The 12,945-nt window shown below is 41.5% G+C and overlaps 4 protein-coding genes across 4 annotated transcripts; 1 reads left to right on the top strand and 3 right to left on the bottom strand.

Annotated features, from left to right (window-relative positions):
• Positions 1-166: 166 nt before the first annotated feature.
• SS1G_05497 (hypothetical protein) lies at positions 167-583 on the top strand (the record flags this gene model as incomplete). Its single annotated transcript, XM_001594019.1, has 1 exon — positions 167-583. One exon carries the CDS (start codon positions 167-169, stop codon positions 581-583), a length of 417 nt encoding a protein of 138 aa, XP_001594069.1.
• Positions 584-2,695: 2,112 nt separating this feature from the next.
• On the bottom strand, positions 2,696-3,298 carry SS1G_05496 (hypothetical protein; the record flags this gene model as incomplete). Its single annotated transcript, XM_001594018.1, has 1 exon — positions 2,696-3,298. One exon carries the CDS (start codon positions 3,296-3,298, stop codon positions 2,696-2,698), a length of 603 nt encoding a protein of 200 aa, XP_001594068.1.
• A 788-nt stretch (positions 3,299-4,086) lies between these two features.
• SS1G_05495 (hypothetical protein) lies at positions 4,087-5,484 on the bottom strand (the record flags this gene model as incomplete). The annotated part of the gene is made up of 4 exons (XM_001594017.1): positions 4,087-4,123; positions 4,247-4,403; positions 4,521-4,783; positions 4,877-5,484. The coding sequence occupies 4 exons, from the start codon at positions 5,482-5,484 to the stop codon at positions 4,087-4,089; spliced, it is 1,065 nt and encodes a 354-aa protein (XP_001594067.1).
• A 1,523-nt stretch (positions 5,485-7,007) lies between these two features.
• SS1G_05494 (hypothetical protein) lies at positions 7,008-11,534 on the bottom strand (the record flags this gene model as incomplete). Its single annotated transcript, XM_001594016.1, has 13 exons — positions 7,008-7,112; positions 7,174-7,265; positions 7,318-7,814; positions 7,865-7,910; positions 7,958-8,184; positions 8,228-8,771; positions 8,919-9,650; positions 9,988-10,157; positions 10,269-10,475; positions 10,532-10,819; positions 10,868-10,967; positions 11,015-11,139; positions 11,185-11,534. 13 exons carry the CDS (start codon positions 11,532-11,534, stop codon positions 7,008-7,010), a joined length of 3,483 nt encoding a protein of 1,160 aa, XP_001594066.1.
• Between the last annotated feature and the right edge of the window lie 1,411 nt (positions 11,535-12,945).

Here is a 12,945-nt window from a genome sequence, read left to right as displayed (position 1 = left end):
CCAAGACCTCAATCAGTTATGCCAATGATGCCACTCAACACTCAATCAAGATCCCGAAACAGCACCCAGCATTCCATTTGGAGTTGGCCGTTCATCAAGTGTTCGACAAGGAGTTCGTCCCAAATCAGAACAATATACCGGTAGTGGAGCATCGATCGTCAATCAAATGTACAGAGGTGGTCAAACCTCGCCAACCCTTCATGGACCCCAAACACCCCGACACTCGCAAACATTTTTTGGGGCTGGTCCAATGAACGGTAAACCCGCTTCTCGCCATACATCTCTAAGTAATGTTCCCACAGTGGGTAATTTCTCGGGACTCAGGAGCGAAACTAGTAGTATAAGCGGAGATAGCGGTGAGGTCAGCACACCGCCTAGTACTTATAGTCCTCCGCGAAAGGAAGCGAGAAAATTCGCCGGAAACAAACCCAAGCCGTTACAATTGGTCCAGGATAAAGAAGAAGAGGAGAAGAAGGCTAAGAGAGGAAGTTGGATGGGTTGGGCTTTTGGTGGTGCAGCTGCTCAGAAGAAAGAGGAGAGTGCAGGGGCTGGGGCACCAAGTGAAGATCCAATTATTGAATAATTGCGCAATGCGCCAGGATTTATGCACGAAGTGGTTGGAAATTTGTGAATGTGAAAGGATATGGAGTAATATCTGATAATGATTCCAGGGGAGATATGATTGAAAATTTGTGTGGAATAATGTTGTTGAAAGTGTTTGGTATAGTCTCGGGAGATTTCGTGGCGGGTAGATGGATATATTTCTTTTCTCTTTCTCTCTTCTTCTTCTCTCCCAATACCACATGAGGACATTAGTATATCCTTTGATAGGTCGGTGGGTGGATCATAGAGGGTAGCTCAAAACTCCCCTCGATTCTTTACTACGTTTAGTTACTTTTACGTCTACCTAGATTATCATCTCTCTTCTCTTTGGTATGAGGTGCTTCTTGCTTGCTTGCTTGCTTGCTGGCTCGCTGGCGAGGATTGATTGATTGATTAATAATGCATATTTTGATGCATGCTCATTTTGTATGTATTTTGTATGTATCTATCTTTGTATGTACATATATGAGAATGAATGAATGGATGAAATTGGATTGGATTGGATTGGAGTGGATTGGAAAGATTTTTAAAAATAAGAAAAGGGATTGTGATTGTGATTGTGATTGATGTCAATGATGTGAATGAATTTTCTGATTGAGTGATTAATTGGTTGGCTTTGGTTTTGATTGATTTGATTTGATTTGATTTGATTTATTCAATTGATAGATTGATAGAGATAGGGTAAGTTAGGATACAGACAGATGTAAGATGCGATGTGAGATTTGGATATGATGTAAAATACAATATAATATAATATAATACAATATGAGATATAAAATATTAAGATTTAGATATAATAATTTATAAAGTCAATATAAGTCTGGTTGGTATACTCTTTTTTAGTCATTGTTTTATTTTGTTACGAGGTTTGCTGTCTAGATCACGTGGAAGTGCTCTAGGCTCTCGAGGTGGTTTATAACTAGGCGTCAAGCAGGGACTTAAAGTAATGGCAATAATGCAATTCGTAACTAATAGTAGAGTATACTAAATGATTGATCTTGAGCACGAAGCTCTATGCAAAGGGAATCCATCTTGATTATATAGACCTTCGTATTCCAACATTGGAGCGAGATTCGAATCTCGCTCCTTCGCTCCCTCGCTCCCTCACAAGACTATCCATGTGATCCTATAACACGTGATAATAGTTTATAATGTTACAACGTAACAGTTATATTATATTATATTAAATATATAAGATTTTTTTTTGATTATTAAAAATGATAAAAGATGTAATTTGTAATTTAAAAAAAAAGTAGATAATTAAACTTATAGTCAAATGAATGAATATTTATTATAATATTTGATTTTGATATAGATATATAATAAGGTTTTGGAACAAAGTCAGAATTTTTATAAATAAGAGTCGAAAGGTTGAAATAAAAATAATTATTTGTTTGATTTTGCTTGAGATGGATGTAGTGATTATCAGGAATGGAGATGGAGATTATATTATGAGATTGATTATGGTATTGTTGTTTAGTAGGAATATGAAAGAGGGGTAGAACTATATCTATAGTTAATATTTAATAATAATACTTGTGATTGGGATTAGAGGTGTCGTTCAAAATGATAGAAAGATCTTAAATTGTTCGAGTGGTAACTTGTTAAGTTGTGAATATTTTGAGGTTTGTATGATAGTGCAGAAGTATTCATACTATCAACTTTGACTATTACTTGTCTATCGCTGGTAGGCATAATGAAAATGATATTAAGCTTCATGATGTCAGTATAACCATGGATCGTAAGGGAATTCATATGCAGCACAGCTCTCTTCGGTGGATAGGATAAGATGCTGAGATGCATGAAGTTGAGAACACTCGTCATTTGACCCTTTATATGGTTGCAGTTGAGAGTTTTCTTCATCACACTAGTCTTTCTCTATCCATGTATTCTTCTTTTGATCATCAAAAGCATTGGTCCTATATATTATAGTAAAATAGCAAAACATGAAACTAGACTTTGGGGACTAAGCGAGAAAGAGCTCTCACAAATCGTTGGAGGTTCACTAATTACCATTCCACTTCCAATTTACTTCTAAAAATAGAAAATTCACAAATAAAGTCATCAATTCCATCATTCCTCCAAAAATAATTCATGCACCAAACCTCTCCTTCTCCTGTTCACTTTTCCTAAAAACCCCCATCAACAAACTCCGATCATAATAAACCCTCACCTCTCCAATCTGCAACCCCTCAAACCCAACCTCCTCCACCACCACCCCATTAGCATCAACCCCTTCCCCCGTCGCCTCATCCTCAGCCTTCACCAACCTAAACACCATACTCCTCGGCACACTAATTTTCTCCCCAGTACTCTTCACCCACCAATGGGCGACCGACTCACCAAAAATCTTCCATTCCCCCTCCATCTCATTCCCTCCCTCTCTTTCCTCCTGACCCCCCAATCCCCCAATAACAAAAAGTTCCTTATTCTCCATCTCGATTTTCGAAAATATCTCACCGTCAAATAATCCCTGTATCCATTTCCAGATTACCGCTCCGCCTACATAGTCAATACCAGTTGCGTCGTGGAAAATGCTGCGGGGATGGTAGTAGGAGAGGTAGGAATTAGAGTAGGATGTGGAGTTTATTTTTTTGACGTAGTTTTCGAGGAAGCGGAGCGCGGGGTGTTGACGGGATGAGAGGGTTGGAAAGGGGCCGGTGTGTTGATGGATTGTGAGGTTTGGGGTGGACATTTTGAGGAGGATGGGTTACTTTTTTGGTGAGGTTGGGTTGGGTTTAGTGGATGTTTTTGGTGAGAAAGTCTGGTGTGAAAGTCTGGTGTGAAAGTCTGGTGTAAGGTTGATAGAGAGATTTGGTAGATGGAGTCTGGAGTGGTGATATATAGGAAGGAAATCGTGTGACGGTGGGGTTGCAGCAGAGCTGCAGTGCCGATATCACTAATCATCAAGATTCTTGAATAGTAATCATAAAAATTTATGTTTTGAACTTAAATTGATACGAATACTGGTAGCATCACAAGTCGCGATACTTAGATCAGGCTTCAGTGCGGTGGTAATAAGGACATCCATTCCGATTTGATAAGTATCCGAACGTATGAGATGTTGACATTTGCTTATTCCGGGTATTAATCAATCAAATCTGTTCATTCCTAAATGAGCTATTTCAATTCATATGTGAATGCAGAGAAATGGGAGTATTCATAATAAACCGAATCTATATAAAACACTCTTTTTAATAAAAATTTCCGTCAGGAACCAAAGTCACGTCATAGACACATGATACTTATTATTATCTAGTTTCTAGCTAGCTCTATTTCTTGTTAACTTCTATCCAATGGATTTGACGTAGCCACCTCGACTACTCAACTTACTTCAGCAGCCATCGCTTGGTGCATATATACATTAATAATCAATGACATTCTTATCCGAATGTAAACAACCTCTCTTCATCTCCAGCTATCTACAATCCCTTCCCCTTTACTGGCCATTCAACTCTAACTCTCGACCTCCATCGGGACCAATTAAGCATGCAGAGGCTTGTACGCATGGATCACATGTCTATCGCAATCAAAATATTAGCACAACCATACACACACCCTCATACCTCATACCACTTCGCCGTGCTTCCATCTACTAGCTCCATAGGACTAAAAAAAAGAAAGAAAAACGGAAAATACTAACATAGGCCAATAAGTATGAATCGAAGTATCCTTCATATCCTTCCTAACATCCACCAAAAAAACCTCTAGCTCCTCCACAGACCACCCTAACACCCTCGTAAAAAGAGCCAAGCTAATCCCCATCAACCCAGACGTCATATTTTCTAGATGCCACATTCCTAATATTCAGCATTAGCCCATCTCTTTCACATTCACAGATAACCCTCATCCAAAATAAACACATCTCAGAGCTCTTTCCGTGTAGACAAACGAAGAAAAAAGAAGTCACCACTTACCAAGCTCCTTAGCCTTAGGATCCTTGGGCCACTTATTACCCGGCCATTTATGAATCGTCTCATTAATCCCCTGAAAACCCACCTTCGCCAATTTCTCCGTATACGTCATCGCACTATCAAGACCCCTACCCGCTAAAATACTTCCCTCTAGAAGCAAATTTGCCCATTTGAGAAGCGGAGAATCGGCTTTCAGTGTACCGTCTGCACTAGTGGGAGGAAGTAGGATATCTGTGACTTCGATGTATCCTCCTGGTTTGAGATTTCTACTCAAACGTGTTTGATTAGTAGGGACGAAGGAGGGTTTTGTTTTTGAAAGATATCCCAACGCAATTGACGATTGGAAGATGAACACTCACTCAAAAGCCTGTTCAAAAAATCGATCCCAATCCTGGATACTCCCAGTCATCATCCGCGTATGGATAAAATCAAACTTATCACCATCCCCAAAAGTCCATTCCTCTTCCAAATCATCCACTTGAAATATTGCATTTGGTGGTACAAACATGGGTTGAATGGGACTTAAATCAATACCCAACACTGTAGCATGGGGATACTCATCCGCAAAATCCGTAGTCCAAATTCCTGTTCCACACCCGACATCCAGAACCCTCTCAATCTTATCCACGTCAATAGGAGCCGTAAATAACCTACCATTAAGTGTGATAGTACACAGATGATGCTGTAGGTCTAATCTCTCTTGCTCCATATCATCATTAGGATATGCGTATTTTCCATCTTTATATGCGTGATATGTGCGTCCATTTTCAATGCGGTACCTAGTAATACTTGATGCGAGTGAGGTTGTGGAACTTCCCTGTTCAGATCCAAGCGCTGAATCGCCATCGTCAAGTAAGGCTTCGGCGTCATCAGCTTCTAGCGTAACTGGTACGGGAGCTGGCGCTGGTGTTGGCGCTGGCGCTGCTGCCGTCGGCGATAAAGACCCCCGGGGTGGAGGCAAAGCCATTGTAGTGTGGCTTTCTTGGCTTGCTTCTAGCGTGTTGGATGAATATATATATATTTATATATGTATTGTTTGAGCCAATGACTTGGAATGCAATAGATCAATCAATCGCAAATATCTAACCAATCGACTAAAAAGCAAATTTCAAACAAATGCAAGGGGTATCGAAAAATCAATCACTGACGTAGCTTGTACAATGCTGTACCCTCAAATCCTGAAATGAACTCAGAAAGAAGAAGAATGACAATTTATACAATGCTACCGATTAAACCTCGGTGCTGATTGCCAAACACTTATACTTCGACAAATAGACATGGTCCCGACAACCTTGGTCGTGATTGACTTCAATTCAAGAAAAAAATTGACACGTACGGGCCACGGTAAGCATCGCGAATTGCGGTCAGCGAAACTCTCATATGCTTTTGGAAGAAAGCTGCTCACATCCTTCAACAAAAATTCTCTCCACAAGCAAACTGCTAAGCCCTCTCCATATGCATGATTGAATTTTCCCACCGGACTTCTTCCCACCCCATCTCCAACACAAAGCCACGTTATTTTATACAGGGCAAACTCCTTGTCATTGCGTGTCTATTGGTGATGATTGCGGGTATCAGGATGGACAAGTGGGGTGAGTGAGCATCGGCCAACACTCGGAACATCGGAAGCGTTGACCTCTCTTGATGTGTGAACTCGAGAATTTTTTAATGGTGCTAGTAGACATTTTAGACGCTGAAGTACAGAGCTCTAGCATCTACTTTGATCGAACAGATAAAGAAAATTAGCACATGAAATAGTGTCATTGGAGAAATATAAAGATTAATGCAAGAACCAAATATCCTATAAAATATCAGCAAGACGAAAAAAGAAGCAAAGACATATATTCAACGTTGTCCTTATGTATTTTATCTGCTTATCGTTAATCGATCAAATCGCATCTCGTCAAAAATCCTTCAATAACCTGCCAAACACTAACCGTGCTCACTGCACTATTCCGAATCCTGTTACCTGTAGCCGACGCCAACACTGCCGTTGCTGCATACGGAGTAGAAGTTATACATATTCACATCCCCGCATCTTTCTTTGAATTGCCTTCACAAGACATGGTACACGCGTGCGAACCCACTAGACTACTCGGTTCAGGAGTTGGTGAAATCTTTTCTGGGTGATATTCCCTTCCGTATTCTAGTCCGATGTATTTGTGAGTAACAGGAGTTTTGGCAGTTTTTGAGCTAGCGCTGAAGAAAGAGTTCAAGGGTCATGGAATCGTTCGAGAAGAAAATTTGAAGATTGTGACCTGCATATAGTCTTCCTGCAGGTTCACTGAAAGAGCCGATTGAGGCGAAATCTAGTGTTGCAGTAGTGGATACCAAGGGTGTGATCGATGGATTGTGATACAACAAGGGAGAGGTAATTGAAGAATTTATTGAAGCAGTGGTGGGTTGCGTACTTGTGACAGATGTTTTGGTGGTTGAGATTATGGAGACTAATGCACTAGGGGATCGATGAAGATTGAGGGATTGGCCACATCACTTTAAAAGGCGGGCCGAGGAAACGGAGCCCGAAGATGAGCTGGAGGTTGAACTAGCGCCCGCAACACTGTGATACATTTGCAAACGAGAGGATCCACCACACTGCCAAATCATGGCGGTCAGTAATCTCCATTCGGTTACACGGATCAAAATTGGGACTTACATATTCTAAAGGATTTCCCATGCACACCAAAGAACAAGTATTTCTTGTTGTTGACACAACACTACCTGCATTAACAACGTTCCCACAATAACCTAAAAAGGAATCAGCTTCATATCGAAAATAGGGTTCTCGAGCAATCCATACACTCCCTTCGATATTCTAAGCCAAACCAGGCAAAAGCTGAACAAAATGCATAACAACTTTCGATAGTCATACTATCGTTTGTATAGCTCTTTCCACTTAGAGCTCTTCCGGTGGTAGCCTCGGTATAGCATCCCACGAAAGAATATGAGCCGATAATTTGGATAATTACAGGACCAGTGGAGGTTGGTACGACAGAGGTGGTCGAAATAGAAGTGGAAGTTGTAGTTGAGGTTGCAGTGATAGTAGAGGTAGTAGTGGAATTTTGAGTTGAGGTGCTAGCTGACAACGGAGATGAAGAGGAGGATGTAGTTGTGGAAGTAGAGCTTGAACTACTACTGCTGCTGCTTGAAGGACTCGAGAGTCCAGGAATTGAATCCGGACCAGGAACATACTTGGTCCTATCATAGTAAACAGATACAAATGTCCCATCTCCTCCGCATGCCTGCGTTTTATCTCCAGGGCAGCTAAATGCACATTTATTTAGGGACGGATCACTACTATTAGAAGGTTAATCACTTTAACTAGCAAATTTGGATCCCAGACTTACTATTTTGCTGCTATCGGAGCATTATTTCCACACCAGCATTCTGTGTCTAATTTAAATTAGCTACCGATTTACATCGTATTTAGGAATACTTACGATACTCCGTGCCAGCGAAGCTATATCCCAGATTAAAACAATTCGTCAAGCACCATCCATTCTCATTGGTAGCATTATTGTATTGTTTTTGTAACTGTCGACCACCACCATCATAATAGCAACCTAGGTATAGATACTCTGCGGATCCATTTGACAGCAAAGGTCCAAGTTGTCTTGTTACAATATTGGCCGTGACTTGAACGTCATGAATCCCGAATGTGATGTCGCTGTCTTCATTAGTAACACATTGATAGAATGTGAAGCACTTACTCAGTATTCAAAATCCACACATCAGAAACAGTATGATCGAGCCTATTCACCCCAAGAGGAGCAGCAACGATAGAAACAGCGCCGGTGGCACAAGTTTTAACCTCGATAACCTGACCTTCATGAAGATCCACGGCAGAATCAGGAGCTAACAGTTCTGTATCAATAGGTGGCTTACTCTTGGTTATGAGAAGTGCCGATCCGCCCGAATTACAAATCCGAATGTACGAAGTGACAGTCTTTCCAGCCAAAACATTTCCAAAGTTCATTAATACTGGTTCTGAGAAATCCCAACCTCCTTCAATTGTTGCAATTGAGATATTAGCAATTGGTGCTGTGGAAGCACTGCCGGTGATGAAGACATTCCCGTTACCTCCATCTGTCCAGAATTCAACAAATGTTGAATATGCTCCTGTGGTATTGCTTATGAAGTTCAATGGAACTGTCACTGAACCTCCACTTGCAATTGTGTCACCAGCCTTTGGTATGGCTGTTGTGCTGAAACCATTTCCGAGACTTCCGTTTGTAATATTCGTGTATTTGGGAGCTATTGATGTTAATTCATTAGCCATGGAAGTTTCTAACCGCAACTCAGGAATGTTGTTCAGACCCCGCAGAGGGAAGACGGCCTTGGATAGCCAAATCTATATCAAACACGGCTCAAGGCCCAGAATGATGAAATTGGTAGGCTTACCACCATCGTCAGGCGCGATATTGGGAGTCCATGCTGACCCATAAATATTCATTACCTGTGCCCCAATGTTTGAAATAATTACAGTCCCACTCAAACCAGTCAGTGCTGATTGTGACCCTACAACAATGCCACCAAGATCAACTTCTGCAGGTGCAATATCCAGAAATGGTCCTTTGCTAACAGTCGTACCAGAGAGAGATACAGGAACAAGAGTACTATACTTAGGTATCGCATTTGTGGTATAGAGATTCAGACTCGTGCTGGCCACTCCAGGTAGAACATGTCCAAAAGATGCATTCTGGGCATCATTAATGGAAGCTTGGGTAAGATTCCAGGTCACCGGAAACGAGAAAATTGCGCCTTGGGCTAATGACCCTTGTGGTAATGTTGAATTGACGCACTGCCAGGTTTTATCGCCCGTGGTGCATCCATTCACTGAAGTAATGGCAATTTGTGCCGTGCAGTTGATAATCTGAGTACCGGTTGAGCCAATAGCAACTTGGCCAAAGTCGATAGGTTGAGTACATTGAAGAGGTAAAGCAACCGGGGACCCTAAGCATATGACATTACCATTCGTGTCTGAAACATATAATCGTCCATCTCCAAAAGCGGGACGCTGAAACTTATTGAGACCTCCAGTTGGTGGAAGCGATATTGGTGTCAAGATTCCATTTACAGGTACAGCATTATATGCTTTGAGTCCAGCATTTGGATCTGAAATCCAGAGGATACCTGTACCTGCCTGACCTTTGTAAGTAGTCGTAGTCGGTATTCCTAGTGAATTCTTAGCCCTGTCGTAGAAATAGCTCACACCCGTCTCTTACCTATTCCAACAGAACCTGCTGAGTTTGTTGCGCTCTGCCCGAACAAAGTAAAAAGTGGAGCGCCTTGATCACTGTGCCCTAGCTTGTAACAGACTGTCGGAAAGCCTAAAAGTTTTATACGCTATTAACATATGTTATTCCGATCTAGATTCAACGTATCACTCACCAACAGGAGTAAAGCTGTGTTGCGTTAGAATAGTCCCACATGTAAGAACATCTTGTAGCGACTTACTAGATATAACCACCTTCAAGTGGATATGAACCCGGACCTGCGAAGATGGAGCCTTGTGCAATGATCGTTTGAAGTATATTGTCGGTTCCTGCATAATTGTCAACCAAGATACACACAAAAATGACTGCGGCATTACCTCCGGGCCCTTGCTTGAAACCACCAAGATTATTTGCATTTAAGATACTAAATCGTTGTTAGCCATAAACACATCAAAGAAGTGGTTCTTCCTTGTACTATGCTTTTCCATTTTTCCCAATAACAATTGCGATTCGTGAAACTCCGGTGCCGACAAACACAGTAGGATCTAGCAGGGCCACTCCGCCAGATCCTAGATCTCGATCACCAGCGTCCATTGAGACATATTCGTATGGCTCAAAGTAATCTGACAAAGTAATTTTACCGGTGGTAGAAACAGCAAAATTTCCAACAACTTCGTCCAAGGTCGATAGCGGAGTTCTTCCTGATGCCGGTACATCACCATTGGCATGTCCTTCTCCATTACTGTGCCGAATTAACACACTGCTTGCAAAGTAGGTAATCAAGCAAATTCGACTTACCCCGTCGCAAGAAATAAGCGATTTCCATCAGTTGCAAGACCCATACCTCCTTGCCATATTCCAGCCTTTCCACCTTGTTGGATATTAAAATCCGCCACGACAGGCGGAGCTCCTGGGCTAGACTCCATAGCAAATATGGATGTAACACCAACTCCAGGAGTCGTGCTAACTCCAACCAACATTCCAGTATAATTAAAAAGGTCGCAGTGCCCCCCAAATGCGCCAATCACCACCCCATTAATCAAGGTAACTGATGGTCTCTGAAGAACTGTGCCGCCAAGAAAATACCTGTAAATATAAGTATAATTGGCATCAGTCTGGAAAAACCCCATTTACCTTGCGTTATCATTATCTGCGAAATTGCCATCAATGAGAACGGGAAACCCGGAAATATCCTGGAGTGTAATGATATCTACAGCATAGAACTTGTAGAGCCCTACTCACTTGTTAGCACAGAATCTTGCGCATTGCAATATTTCTTACCATTAACAACCCCTCCACTAGCAGCACCATTTTTATATCCTTTGGAGAAAAAGTAAACAATATTCGTTGATGGATCTATAACAGGTGTACCAATGATACCAATAAAATCCGGGATATCGGTACATCTATCTGATCAGCTGGATTTTGATCAGATCTTCGGCCCAACTTACCCAAGATCACTTTGGAGGAAAGGTGGCTGAATAACTCGCGAGTTCAACAAAGTACCATTAACGGCATCCAAAGTACGTACTACATTCATTGCTGATGCAAGAAATACCAACTGTGATCTGCCTGGTGGAGTATATACTAATGGTTTTGCGTACCATTTCTCCTTATTATTCCCATAGTTGTTTTTCCATAGAATCCCAAATATGGCAGACCCAACTGTCGCAGGGTGCATATTATGGTTATCTAGATAGCCGGATTGTGGTGCATCTGCATCTCGAATTTCGTCTGTTGGTGCCAAAGAGCTTACCAGTGCTGACACAAAGGCAAACAAGATCAGAAGTTTTGACCACATCATCGCGTGGCTGTGACTGATTGAAATTACTATCGCAAATCGATAAATTATGGCAATGCAGGGAAGACGTGGAAAACCCACGCTAGAAAGGATTTCTTCTGATATTTGTAGAATCAGAAAAGCACGAGGTCAGACCAGGAAGATCTCGAGCTAATAGCATAATGGCAGTTTCCACTTGTGACACAACTCAAGGATTTGACGGAAACCTGCATGGTTCTCGGGAGAAATTGTATGGAGGAAACAAACTCCATGTTTCAACTGATCATCGCAGATCCATGCAGTCTCAATGATGTGGTTTTGTGATATATCACGATATCAATCGACATGATGTTTATCAATGTGCCACAACTAGTGACGAAAGATAACGGAAATATACTTCCTTGTAAGATATCCCATAACACGGTACAAAGAGCAGTCTAGATCAACGTTGGAGCCTCTTAAGCAGACCCCAAGATTTCTGGTGCAATGATAATTCCGAGAAATGTCTTAGAAAGGAAGAAACCAAAGATGATACAGACACAAAAACGACATCGAATTCGACAGATCTTGAAATTTTCCGAAAATTCCTGCTCCAACCTATCAAAAACTGCCTTTTAAGTGGTACTATTGTTGAACGCGTGCTTCATCCGAAGCATGAGCAAATGCAAGACCATCCGACTTGGCATTTCCTGTAGTTCATAGATATTGGCAGAAGAGGTCAGTTTTGCGAGGCTATTGTTGGACATCAGTGATAGATGAGGGGAAGAAACAAGGTGTCAAGAAGAAAGAGCGGCAATAGCGTTATGTACGCCTGATTTTCAGTCTTGGCGGTACAACGGCCTCCTCCTCTGCCATCCAGATACCAGGCAGTACAAACAAATATCATGGCATCAAGCTTCAATTACAGTTCTGTATGAAAGATTCATGATCACCATGAAAAGTTGAATGGCAACACCAAGATAGCGAATGACGCGACGCGTCGATCAGATGCGAGCTTCATAAGATCGAAAAAGCATAAATGTGTCTCGTGAACTTGCGACGAGAAGTTTGTGGATGCAAAATTATGGTCTAAAAAGATATTGTGCAATAGATTTGATTGATCCTGATCTACGAAGTATGGAGGAAGCATGCTCAAAGGTGATGGAGCTGAGATGGCCAATTCACGTGATTCCACGTGGATTTTGATATCGCGTGCCTTAACTAACCTTTTAATGTTCATCACACCAATCCAGAATGTGAAAATTATGGATATAAGTTGATCAAATGGTTTGGTATTACAATATTTGAACAATGAATAGGTATAGTAGTACGCAACAATGCCGCACATTGTCCGTTCCTCATTCTCATCCCCCATCCCACCATCACCAATCATAACCATTCAAGCTCTTCAATCATTACCTTATTCCTCAGCATTTTCCCATCCATAATTTCC

This window comes from Sclerotinia sclerotiorum, genomic scaffold, assembly GCF_000146945.2.
Source record: "Sclerotinia sclerotiorum 1980 UF-70 scaffold_6 genomic scaffold, whole genome shotgun sequence".
In the NCBI taxonomy this organism is placed as follows: Eukaryota; Fungi; Ascomycota; class Leotiomycetes; order Helotiales; family Sclerotiniaceae; genus Sclerotinia; species Sclerotinia sclerotiorum.
The sequence above is the reverse complement of the archived record's forward strand: the minus strand, read 5'-3'. Positions and strand labels throughout refer to the sequence as shown.